Source organism: Miniopterus natalensis, chromosome 5, assembly GCF_054644295.1.
Source record: "Miniopterus natalensis isolate mMinNat1 chromosome 5, mMinNat1.hap1, whole genome shotgun sequence".
NCBI classification, from domain to species: Eukaryota; Metazoa; Chordata; class Mammalia; order Chiroptera; family Miniopteridae; genus Miniopterus; species Miniopterus natalensis.
In genome coordinates, this window is record NC_142085.1 from 71,163,670 (window position 1) to 71,176,305 (window position 12,636).

At 43.2% G+C, this 12,636-nt stretch overlaps 1 protein-coding gene and 1 long non-coding RNA gene across 2 annotated transcripts in view; one reads left to right on the forward strand and one right to left on the reverse strand.

The window, feature by feature from the left end:
• Positions 1-1,198: 1,198 nt before the first annotated feature.
• Positions 1,199-4,267, reverse strand: CCN2 (cellular communication network factor 2). Its single transcript, XM_087817628.1, has 5 exons — positions 4,158-4,267; positions 3,818-4,037; positions 3,286-3,537; positions 2,945-3,156; positions 1,199-2,565 (listed from the first exon to the last, which is right to left on the reverse strand). Exons 1-5 carry the CDS (start codon positions 4,221-4,223, stop codon positions 2,269-2,271), a joined length of 1,047 nt encoding a protein of 348 aa, XP_087673754.1. The 5' UTR covers positions 4,224-4,267; the 3' UTR covers positions 1,199-2,268.
• LOC107531004 (uncharacterized) overlaps positions 4,137-12,636 on the forward strand; it is a 151,928-nt gene continuing 143,428 nt past the window's right edge. Inside the window, exon 1 of the long non-coding RNA XR_015714582.1 lies at positions 4,137-4,224. This is a non-coding gene — a long non-coding RNA (uncharacterized LOC107531004). The remainder of the gene's footprint in view (positions 4,225-12,636) is intronic.

A 12,636-nucleotide genomic window follows, 5' to 3' on the forward strand; every position in this document is an offset into this window, starting at 1 on the left:
TTTCACATTTTGAACATAGGAAGTTTTCCCTTTGGTTTGTGGCATGAGCACTGTTTGTAGAACTAGTCTTTATTTTCAGATGTATTTTTGTCTCTTGACAGGACACCATCACTACAACATTGCCAATTACCCTGTGATGGGTTAGTCTGTCTGCAACTATTTTTTCCCCCTAGAATCTAGAGCTATTCTGATCTGGAAAGAGCTGGGCTTCTAGCTGTGCTTGGACTATTTCTGTTTGCCACTTACATCACTTCGTTGTTTTCAGTAGAGATCTGGATGGGCCCAACATCATTCCTAAACCGGGCTTCTTGAACAATTTCATCTTGCCGCTTACAAACCACTTGGTAAGCTATTAATCTTGAGCTTGAAAAAGCCAAAAATTTAGGGAAACAGAGGAGCTGCTTTTAAGACAAATTTCTGTTAATGTTAATGAATCAAAGATTTTATTTCCTCCCTTTTCTACTTATGCCATCATCTGTTTGTGATTGGTTATCATGGCAACTAAAACAATTATACAAAGTAAGATTTATTAAATTGCTCCACTTAAATGCAGACTTATTTTCATACTTTTCAGATTTAACAGTAACTTATTAAAGTTCAGAAATAGATCTACAGTAGAACATACAAATTAAAGAAATAAACATTTTCGGGAGAGACTAACCAAAGAACTTATGTGCATATATGCATAACCCATGGACAGATAATCGTGTGATGAAGGCCTGGTAGGGAGTGGAGGTCGAGTGGAGGGCAATGAGGGGAAAAGGGGGACATCTGTAATACTTTCAATAATTAAGATAAATAAACATTTTCTATGTGCAAGGCACAGATAGTTTGTGATGTAAAGTGTTGGAAATTAAATGCCTACAATGTCCAGAGAGGCATTAATATAAATAGGACCAGGAATAATACAATAGGGGCTTGTAGAGACTAAAGTAATCTAGAGAGAATTGAATTTGTGTTTGTTAAGTATTGTGAAGATTAAAAAAAATGCCTGTGTGCTCTATTCCTGCAAGTTTATGACACTTGATTCACTGTGAAATACATTTATGTAAAAATTCTATTGAAGTGATTAACCAATTTATTAGTATATAAGATACTTAGAAAGTTATAGATGAATAGTTTTAAGATAAACAAAAGCTTCCCATTTATATGCAAGAAATATGAGAAATGTTTAGAGAATAAATGAATAACCAAGCTCTTTATAGAAAAAATATATACTTTATTTTCAACTAGAAAGGTGCAAACATGTAACTTTTGGTCACACTTTCAACAAATAAACTGTCCAAAAAACAGTCATAGTCCAAGTAGAAACAAATGCTTCCAGGTAGAAAAACTGATCAGCTGTGTAGAGCCACTCATATTTTTAAAAAAGTCACTTGTTCATTAAAAGTGAGGCTATCACATTTTCAACCTACAAATTAGACTTCCAAGGACATCACTGGCTCACCTTCAGCAAACAATCTGTTTTGATGGACTGTCACTCTAACTGAGCAGAATTTCCATTTGAATATCCATTTCATGCTTTGAATTATCAGACAAGCTTTACGTCTTACTTATGGTGTTCAGAATTGAGGCTAACATTTGAAATATCAAAGCATTAACAACATAAACAAAAAGGCACAAACAACTTTAAATTAACTTAGATAACTGTACAAATATATATATATACACAATATTTACAATATCAATAAAAAAATCTGACTTGTTATAGGCAAATTAGCTTGCCACAAGCTGTCCAGTCTAATAGACAGGATTCTGATTCCTGAATACTGTCATTGGAATCAGAATGTCAGAGTTGAATCTGCTGTTCTGACTTCAAGAAGAACTTGACTCAGCCTCATGATAGCAGAACACACATCCTAGCTGTCAGCTACAGGCTGGAGCTATAGGCAGGTCAGTGAGCATGCTAAAGTTTTCCTTCTCAGTAACACTCCAAATAGCAGGCACATGGCTACTTTAAGATTTCAAGCCTTCCCACTGCTCCTAAAGCCACACCTTAGTATACATTCTGGTGCTATGCACTAATGTAGTCCCACTGTCAAGTCTTAACTTTCTTCAAACCAGTGTCTGGAGTTGATAGACTATTTGTTTGAATGTCACATGGCACAATATTTTGAATTCGGAGGAAATTTTTCTTTCCCCCAGTTAGCAAAATCGATTTAAATAACTTGTGCTACTGAAATCATGTTTACACAAAAATGAGATGTAAATCAGTTCAAGTTACAGCTGAATGAGTTAATGTCTCTCTCTCTCTCTCTCTCTCTGGCTTTATGCCATGTCTCCATACATCTTCCTGTAGTATAGTGACTCAAAGATGTCATTGTCTCCAGGACAGTTGTAATGGCAGGCACAGGTCTTGATGAACATCATGCTCCTCTTCATGACCTCGCCATCGGGACACTTGAACTCCACGGGGAGGGTGGTGGTTCTGTGAGGGGTGCAGCACCGGCCGTCTGTGCATACTCCGCAGAACTTAGCCCGGTACGTCTTCACGCTGGTGCAGCCGGAAAGCTCAAACTTGACAGGCTTGGAGATTTTGGGGGTACGAATGCACTTTTTGCCCTTCTAAGGAAGACAAGGGAGAAGAGAAAAATCAATGACTCTGCAAGGGGAGTGGCTTTCTTCAACCTCTGTGTGTTCTAGGCTTATGTTGTCTGACTTCTGTTTATATTTTGAGGAGAGGAAGTTTGAGTCTCATTTGCCAGTTTTCCAAAAATAGGCATAGCCTCCCTTGGGATGTCTTGAATTAACTAACACTGTGGAAGATTTTGTAGTGGAAAGCTGGTGGTTCCTATTACACAACATCTCATTCCAGCAAAAGAGCACAATGGTTAGATATTTTTGGAGATAATAGGCCTATAATAACAAGGCTGGTAGGAGACCTAACTCTGGCCCTCTCCACTATCATTCTACGAAAATTAGTTAATAGGAACAGAACGTGTACCTTAATGTTTTCTTCCAGGTCAGCATCGCAAGGCCTGACCATGCAGAGGCGGCTCTGCTTCTCCAGCCTGCAGAAGGCGTTGTCGTTGGTAACCCGGGTGGAGATGCCCATCCCACAGGTCTTGGAACAGGCGCTCCACTCTGTGGTCTGGACCAGGCAGTTGGCTCGAATCATAGTTGGGTCTGGGCCAAACGTGTCTTCCAGTCGGTAAGCTGGGAGAGCACAGCACACAAACACAAGGTCAGATGCCAGGAGAAGACATTTCCCCCTTCCCTTGGCAAAGTCAGGCCTCAGCGCCTGGGGCAGAACTGCAACATGCACTTAAACAAGATTCAACTCACCGGCGAGGGCAGGGCCAACCATGGTGTGGTCCTTGGGCTCGTCGCACACCCACTCCTCGCAGCATTTCCCGGGCAGCTTGACCCTTCGCGGGAAGGGGCAGTCAGGGCTGGGCAGGCGAACGTCCATGCTGCACAGGGGCACGCAGCCCACCGCCCCGTCCAGGCAAGTGCACTGGTATTTGCAGCTGCTCTGGAAGGACTCTCCACTCCGGTACACGGTCCCTCCGAAGACGCAGGGGGCACCATCTTTGGCTGAAGGAGAGGAAGGAAAAAAAGGGGGGTCACGGGGGTCAGGCATCAGTCCCTGGTCCTGTAGCAGGAGGCGCGCTGGGGATGCGAGGTGGGAGCAGGGCTACAGGGAGGGGGCGGGCTGGCAACAGCCGGAGGAAGGGACTCGGCTGGGGAGGCTTCTTTTCTGGGGGGAAGGTGGGCGCGAGCGAGGAGGTGGCCGGTCCCTAGGCGTCCCCGGCACCTCGGCCGGCGGTGGCGGTGAGGAGGGGCAAGGGGCCCTGGCGGGGGCTGCGAGTCTTACCGGTGCACACGCCGATCTTGCGGTTGGCCGGGGAGCCGAAGTCGCAGAAGAGGCCCTTGTGCGGGTCGCAGGGGTCGCGCTCGGTGCACAGCTCGCCCAGCTGCTTGGCGCACACGCGGCAGCAGCCGCAGCCGTCCAGCACCAGGCTGACGCCGGCGGGGCAGCGCGGCGCGGGGCCGGAGCACTGGCACTGGCCGCTGCAGTCCTGGCCGGAGGCGGGCTGCGGGAGGAGAGGGCGGTGAGCCGGGCGCACGCCCCGCGCGCCGCCGCCCGGCCCTCCCCTTCCCGCGGAGTCCCTTCCCGCCGGCGCCGGCCGCCGCGGGGGTCTCCACGCGCTTACCCGGCTGCAGAGGGCGAACAGGAGCACGAAGGCGAAACGGACGGGACCCGCGCCGGCGGCGGACATGGTCGGAGCGCGGCGGACGGAGGGGCGGCGGGCGCGGCGGCGCGGCGGCGGCGGGGCGCGGGGACGCGGGCTCGGGCCGGAGGCGGGGGCGGGCGCCGGGCGGTCGGGTCTGGAGGTGTCGGCCGGGCGGCTGCCGTCGTCTGGAGGCGGTGGGTCGCCTGCGGCTGAGCTGCGCTGGCTGCGTCCCCGGGGCGGGAAGAGTTGTTGTGTGCGGCCGGGCGGGCGGCGCGCTTTTATACGCTGCCGGCGGCCGCGGCTCGCCAATGAGCTGAATGGAGTCCCACACAAACAGGGACATTCCTCGCATTCCTCCCACCTTCCTGCCTCATCAACTCGCACCGGATTGATCCTGACCCCTTGACACTCAGCATTCCTCCGTCTGAAAAAGCTGGCATGCTCCAGCTCACCAAAAAAAAAAAAAAAAAAAAAAGGCTCAGTATTTCCAGCACCAAGTAGGATTTTTACCCCCTCGCCTCTTCGCACCACTCCTGACTTATATCCTTTAAAACACACCCCGGCAACGATGATTCTTCTTTATACCACGCACTTCCCTTTCCAATACCTGTGCCTGTTCCACCCACTGACAGACCCCCTTGGGATGGAGGTGGTGGCTACAGAGGCTAACAGGAGGGACTCCTAAGAGAATTCGAAAGGCTTTCCTACTTACTCGTTCTGAGTGATTTTAATTTTAGAGGCTGCCTGCCTTTGAAACTCTTCAGCGAGCAGAAGAGGAGTTAGTCGCTTTTAAGTTGAAATCCCCAAGAAACCGCCCTGCAAAACCCCGAATTCCGTACCGCAGATGCAGGACTTTGGTCCTCAGTGTCTCGGGTACCGGTGTGGATGCCCACTGCCAGGCCAGGAAGACAGCAAAGTCAGAGGGCTCAGCGCGCCGATTTCCGGGGGAGATTTCCAGCACTCTTGCTTTGTTTTCTCTTAACACGTGTAGCAGTTGTATTGTTGGGGTACAGGGAGGGGAAGAGGAGTGGGCATCAGTATTTCCAGAAAGATGGCCTTGTTGTTATGTCAGAGCGGAAGGCTGTGTGTTGGGTAAGCAGAGCCTCTGGACGTTGGGGTGAAGACGCAGGAGGTGGAAGAGAGGAATCAGACAGGAGTGGGCCAGCAAGGAGCTTGGGGTTTACTTGGGGTGTTGAAAACACCATTGTGGGTCTCTGAGAAATGAGTGATTTTTCTTATACTCAAACCTATAATGTTCAAATGTGGATTATATTTGGTTTGTCTTGCAGTAAAACATCTGTTGATATAACAAGAACAATGTACTCCATTTATCTGGTTATGAATTAAGAGCGTCAGCGAATAATATAATTAGTGACTCTCCACCTGTCTATGAGTCGTGATTATGACTTCTTATTACCCAACAGGCAGGCGGCCTAATGGGATGAGATCAGGTCGAGGAAAGAACAGGTTTTAGTCTCTCTCCTTGTGTACAGAAGTCAAATGTGACCAGTAAAGTCTAAATCTATCTCCATTTCTTAGTATTACTAGTTAGCTTGACTAAGGACTCAGTTGATGAACTGTGCTTTCAGTTAGAATCTATAGTTTAGTTGCTTTCTTGTTAACAGATTCATTTACCATTTTATGTAAAGAGAGTGATTCCAGGGCTATCCCTTTTTTCCTGTGGTAATGCCACACCATTTGACAGTGGCGTTACCAATCAGTTGTTGATGCTTCATTTTATTGGTTTAAAATAATCATCTCTGTTTCTGATGCAAAGGCAAGCTTTCACAAACAACATTGTCGATTTGTAAGTTGAGAACAGCCTGTTTAAGCTGGCCATATTTTTTCATATTTTTTTAAAGTTTCAGTTCATTCTGTTGAAAAATCGCCAAGAAAAAAAAATAACCACTCCAACTTCAGCATAAGACCACATCATCTGTGCGCAATTACCTTGTTAAGCAATCCACATCTTGTACAGTGTAGTTGCGTGTCAACAGTGTGAATGGCCAGCAAAGGGGGCCTCTGAAGCTCAGGAAGAATTTTCATCATTGTTATTTAATGTTCTTTCCAAGCATTCCTCAAAGAGAAGAGGCCTGAAAGTTCCTATTTAAAGAAGGAACATTCCAAGTTATGTTAATAGCCACATGTGTATTAAAGGCAACTTGGCCCCCAACTGTTTCTTCCCTTGTGGATGATTTTAAAAGTCCAAAATATGTGGGAAGCCACAGTGAAATCTTTCAAGACCTAAACCCCCAATTACATCTACCACTAATAGTTGGAAAGGTGTGGTAAATGGGGAAGGGGAGGGATGTGAAGTTCTAACCTCACCTAAGGTGGGATGTGGGCTCAGTGGTGAGCTCTCTCAGCTTGCAGGGTGAGGTAGCTGGGAGAAAGGTTGGGAACTCTTGAATCTTCTGGAGAGTCTGAGAGCCACCATCAGCAGCTTCGTGTGAAATAGAGTGAAGACTTTCATTCACGGAGGGGATAAATTGCTGGACGGGGTTACATTTGGGTGACCTGGGTTGTATTCTTGGAACTGCCATTCATAAATCTTAGGGAAGTCATAGTAGGAGCCATATTACCAAGTTTCCATTTATAAAATGATGATAATAATGAGAATTTTTTTATTTCATAGGGTTTCATGTTGGTTAATTAAATGAATTCTCAGGGACTTGGTACTTTATTATTAGTCTTTCTGGATTTTCTCTTTCTCCACGAACATGACAAATATATTACCATTCTGCCATGATGGGAAAAATACCATAACATTGTATATGATTTTACTGTAAAATTCTCTTGGTCCCTCAAAGTCTTAAAAGCCCATAACAGCTCCAAATGGATGATTTTAATACTGGCTAAGAGAAAAAAGCATATTGAAATATACTGAACATAGACTCTCAGAATAGAAAAATACCCTTATACGGTGTATGATCAAAACCCTTTTGAAGGGTTTAAAGTAGAAGATTGTTATTAAGAGAGAGAGATGACACCCAAGACATTCACAGACTCAAAAGTATGTTTATATTGTGATACGGACCATCAAGTGCCAGGAAATTCAAAGGGAAGGGCTGTCACTCTGTCCCTAACTCATGCCATGAGGATCTGAATTCTTGCACTATTATAAATGACTCAGCAAATGTTTGTGTGTGCCTGGGCGGTAAAGTGGAAATAGTGGCTTCTTATAACTTGGTCCAACTCTGACTTATCCCAACCCTTTTGATTGACAGCAAGTCCAGCATTGGGAGAAAAAGGTCTTTGAATTTGTTTACAAAATGGTTAAGATGCACTAATTTTGTCTTGTAAGCAAGTGTTTATCTAACAAATGCTTTTTAGAGAGCATTTCTCCCCCCTGGTGAAGTGAGGAATTCACTAAGCTGGCCACTGAGCCCTGTTTACAGAGCTATATAAGGTATGTGTGTGTCTACGTGGACATCATTTGTGCAGGTCTCTTAGTTAAGTCTTGTAAGATGTTCAGCTGTGGATGTACTACATTCCTTCTCGTATGTTTTTTGTTGTTTTTCCCCCCTTAAAAAAAAAAAAAGGGTTACTTGATCAGGTATCAGACATAGAGAAAAGCTGGCAGGACTACAGGAAAGTGGCCAGACTTGGAGTGTTTGTGTACTTAAAGAAGGAATTTTGCACATTTTCAACTTTGAATCCTGGACATTTTCTTATAAGAGCAAGTAGGAGTCTGTGCCAGCCCTCAAAGCGGAAATCAAAGCTCCCAGGGAAACATACCGGAGGAATGTGACTCAGAGCCAAGACACATACGCAATACATACACTGAACTGTCAGATTTATAGGGACTCTGGCCGTATAAGGGCATCTGGACAGTGAGCGATTTGTCACGATGGAGGCATGGGAGTGGGCTTCTGATCTTTCTAGCGTGCCTCAAATTCAATCATGTAAATGAATGTGCCAGAAGGCTTTTTGAGAATTCTAACAAATATTATCGTGAGGACTTCAGGGACCCTGGCTTGGTTGACATTGCCTTATGTTTGCTTAAGATGAAGGTGAAAGAGAGGGTGTGCTCTTTGGGAGTTCAGAGGTGGGAACGGAGCGCGGATGTTTACCGTCTAAATTACATTCATTTCCTTCATGCTTTTTCCTCCTTATAATTAGTTCTTTGACTTTCTTAGCATATTTTCTGATGCAAAGGTGTTTGTCAGAAGGTAGTCAAGTTTGTTTCATGTGGTCTGTGTTTTATGTTTGCCTGTTCATTTACTTACTTGTAAATGGAATAGAGGGTTAGAGGAGTGAGAAAGGAAAGGATTTTTATTTTTATTTTTTCCTTCAATTCTCACCCGAGGATATTCTTTCCATTGCTTTTCAGAGAGAGTGGAAGGGAGAGAGAGAGAGAAACATCGATGCGAGAGAGATACATCGATTGATTGCCTCCTGCAGGCCCCCTGAGGTGGGGATCGAGCCCGCAACAGAGGTATGTGCTCTTGGCTGGAATCAAACTTGGGATCCCTCAGTCCGAGGGCCAATGCTCCAACCACTGAGCCAAACTGGCCAGGGTGAAAGGAAAGAATTTAAAAAAAAAAAAAAAAAAAAAGATATTTCCTTCAGTTTACTGCTTGTCTCACTTGTTTAAATTTTCCCCCCAATTAGTTTACATTCAATATTATTTTGTATTAGTTTTAGGTGTATAGCATATGGTTAGACAGTTATATACTTTACATAGTGTCTCCTGCCATACTTCCATAATAGTTATTAAATAATATTGACTATATTCCCTATGCTGTACTTTACATGTCTGTGGCTATTTATAACTACCAATCTGTACTTCTCAATTTCTTCACCATTTTCACCCAGCCCCTCAAACCCCTCCCCTATGGCAACCATCAGTCTGTTCTGTTTGCTCACTTTTTTGTTCTTTAGATTCCACATATAAGTGAAATATATGGTATTTGTCTTTGCTGACTTATTTCACTTAGCATAATACCCTCTAGGTCTCTCCATGCTGTTGCAAATGATAAGATTTAAATTTTTTTATGGCTGAGTAATATTCCATTATATATATATATGTATGTGTGTGTGTGTGTGTGTGTGCATATATATATATATATATATATATATATATATATATATATAAAACAGCTTTTTTAATCCACTTGCCTATTGATGGACACTTGAGTTGCTTCCATAGCTTAGTTATTGTAAATAACGCTGCTATGAACATAGGGGTGCATATATTCTCTTGAATTAGTGTTTTGGGTTTCTTCAGATGTATTCCCAGAAGTGGAATTGCTGGGTTATAAGGTACTTTCCAGTTTTAATTTTTTTGAGGAACCTCCATACTATTTTCCACAGTGGCTGTACCAATCTGCATTCTCACCAACAATGAACAAGGGTTCCCTTTTCTTCACATCCTTGCCTACACTTGTCATTTGTTGATTTATTGATGATAGCCATTCTGACAGGTATGAGGTGGTATTTCATTATGGTTTTAATTTGCATTTCTTTGGTGATTAGTGACATTGAGAATCTTTTCATATGCCTATTGTCCATCTGTATGTTCTCTTCGAAGAAGTGTCTATTCAGGTCCTCTGCCATTTTTTTAAGTTGAATTGTTTGTTTGTTTTTGGTGTTGAGTTGTATGAGTTCTTTATAAAGTTTGGACATTAACTCCTTATTGGATGTATAATTGGTGAATATCTTCTATTCAGTAGGTGGGACACGCTGCAAAATTTGCTATTGCCTACATCAATGATGTTTTCTTTAAATTATAGTGTTTATTTCTCAGAAACCAAGATGGTGTCCTTTTGTTTAACGTAATGCCACAGACATTTTACACTCTACCTATATTTATTTTAACATTTTTCTTTCATTTCATTTTATAATGTGAACTGTGGTACCATGATAGTGACAAGCAGAATTTCAAATTAAGCGGAAATTGGCAGCCAGTACATTCTAGAATGCTGAATACTAAGCTGTTCAAATTGTCTAAAGATTCCCTAAAATATTTTCCTACCTGTGAATTTTTAAATAACTGTGCCCGTGGGAATCATATATTAAAAGCAGAACACAGGGATAAGGCTTTCTGAGAAGATGTCTTACCTTCTAGATTGGAGCTTACACCATTTATGAAGAAGGAAAGCACACTTTATTTAAACTTTTCATCATCAGATTTAAAGTACAAGTGAACCAATGCATTGTTTAATTTGACATTAGAATGCACAATGCCAACTTTGTGCAATCAATTTACCAAGAAAGTTTCTTAGAGCTCTGTCTGGGTACCCGAAATGGATATCCTATATGGCTGTATTATTTTCTGTTCATGTTGAAACTTTAAATTTCAAAGCTCTTTCAAAACCAGTCTCACTTCAGTGTCCTTACAACCCAATGAGGTACTATTCTCCCCATTTGCAGATGAGAACCTTGAGGTCCAAGAAGGCAAAGTAACAATGCAAGTTTGATTAGAGGTGGGGCAGAGATATGCATTTGAATTCAGTTCTTCTAAAGGGAACACCCTTGACTCTCTTTCAAACTCCACTGCTTCTTTTTTTTTCACATTCTGTATCCAGTACAGTGATCTCTGTTCTTAAGAGAGTTATCTCAGATCTTCAACTTCTTGAAGAGCTCACCCTGGAAGGCAAACAGATCAAACACTGCACGAGCTGATTGGCAGACTCTGTATTATGCTGTGGTCTGAGATAAGCATGAAGTCAAAAGATAAGGCTTACTGATCTGTGTTAAGAGAGAACCTTGTACTTAGACAAAGATTTTTTTTCCTATTAAGATTTTTGTGATTTTGCTTTGTCAACAGATGCGTTACCTCTTATCCACTAATGAACTGGTATAGCTAAAAAAGGAAAAATGAATCAAGATGGTGGGTGTGCTTTGGGAGGCTTAATATCAGGGTGTGTACTCCTGTGACATCAGCTTCAACCCACACTGAAAACGCTCAGTCTCTAACCCAGGGAGACCTTGTTTAGGCTGCAACTGGGACCAACCACAGGCATCATAAAAGTCTCCTCAAGTACTTGCATCTTTCACTGATAAGCTACTCTTGTGAATAAAAACCATGGCAGAGTCTGAGGCCAACAGCATGGAAACAATATCGACCATAAGCATAGACCTTTTCCCACTAGTGTCCCTTAATAGCCTTGTCCCCACCTGCTATTGACATAATGCCTGTTTTATGAACTTCATCGTCAGTGCAAATGCACTTTCCTCAAATGGAATACAGTTTGTATTTCACGCTTACAGCGTTCCCCTCTCTCCTTTCGCCTTGGAATGATTGGAGTTGAATCATGACTAGTTTCATGTTGTTGATGGAATGAGATCTATGTCAGAACTACACATGGCAGAGCTGAAGAGTGTTGTCTAGGAACGGCAGGTTTATAATGAGGGAGCTTTCTTACTGATCCGTGCATGTGTGTGAAAGTTCACAACTTTAGGATAAAGTTTCATCTAACCCTAGACTTGCTAATGTCTGGAAATATTTCACCATTAAGCTATTTCTCACATATAGATGGTGAAAGCGGATTTTGTCCGAGTGAGTCTTTCGCGAATCCTTTCTGATTGCTGTCTGTTGATTCTTACTCGTGTATTTTGCCCTGCTGTTCCCATATATGGTTGTTTCCTGAGACTCTGACTGCTTGCTTTCAGCTCTGTAGGGAAGTAAGCAAACTTCCCGTCCAGCTGCAGATAGACTTTGAACCAATTTTACTTTGCAGTAGGACTGGGCACTGCCACAGCCAAATGGATCTCCTGTTGGCTTGGACTACTTTACGGGCAGGCCCCTCTCACCAGCCAAGCAGATTTTCCTTGGCCGGCTTCTGCAGGAGCTGACCCGGGCGGGCCCCGCAGCGTGGTGGTACCACTTACGCCTCTCTGATGTTCTCCTCTTACTCTCTGAAGCCTGGTCTTAATCTTGAGAGGGCTCAGGGACTCCAGACTCCTATGTTTCTCATGTACCACATCCAACTTTCCAAGAAGGGAAAATGACCTTATATTGAGCAGAAATAGCAATCCAGAAAGCCATTTGATCTACAATAAGTGTGAAGGACTAGGGGAAGCCTTAGACTGTGTACGTGAGGGCAGGTGACCGAATGCTTTGACTGACAGGAACATTAGCTGGCGTCCTTCTGAGAAGCTCTGCTGAGGGTCCCTTTGCTTGGGGTTCCTTATTTTTCCTGGCAGTGGTGGAAGTAGAGAAATACTACTGTTTTACTATTTCAGACAGCTCAATATTCAACCAAGCGAGGCTAGAAAAGCAAAGGGGGAAAGAAAAAGAAAAAAGACACCAATAGATCATTAAAATAAAACCTTTTAGGTATTTACATTTACTTTTAAGATCTGGATTCAGATTTAACTAAACAAGATTTTCAACAATTCTAATTTGATACCCTACTTTGAAATTTTATTATTTCTAGGTTAATTCTAAAGCATTTCGTAAAATTAGCCACCATTTTGGACTGAGCTAGGCCAGCTTTTTATTACTTTGATG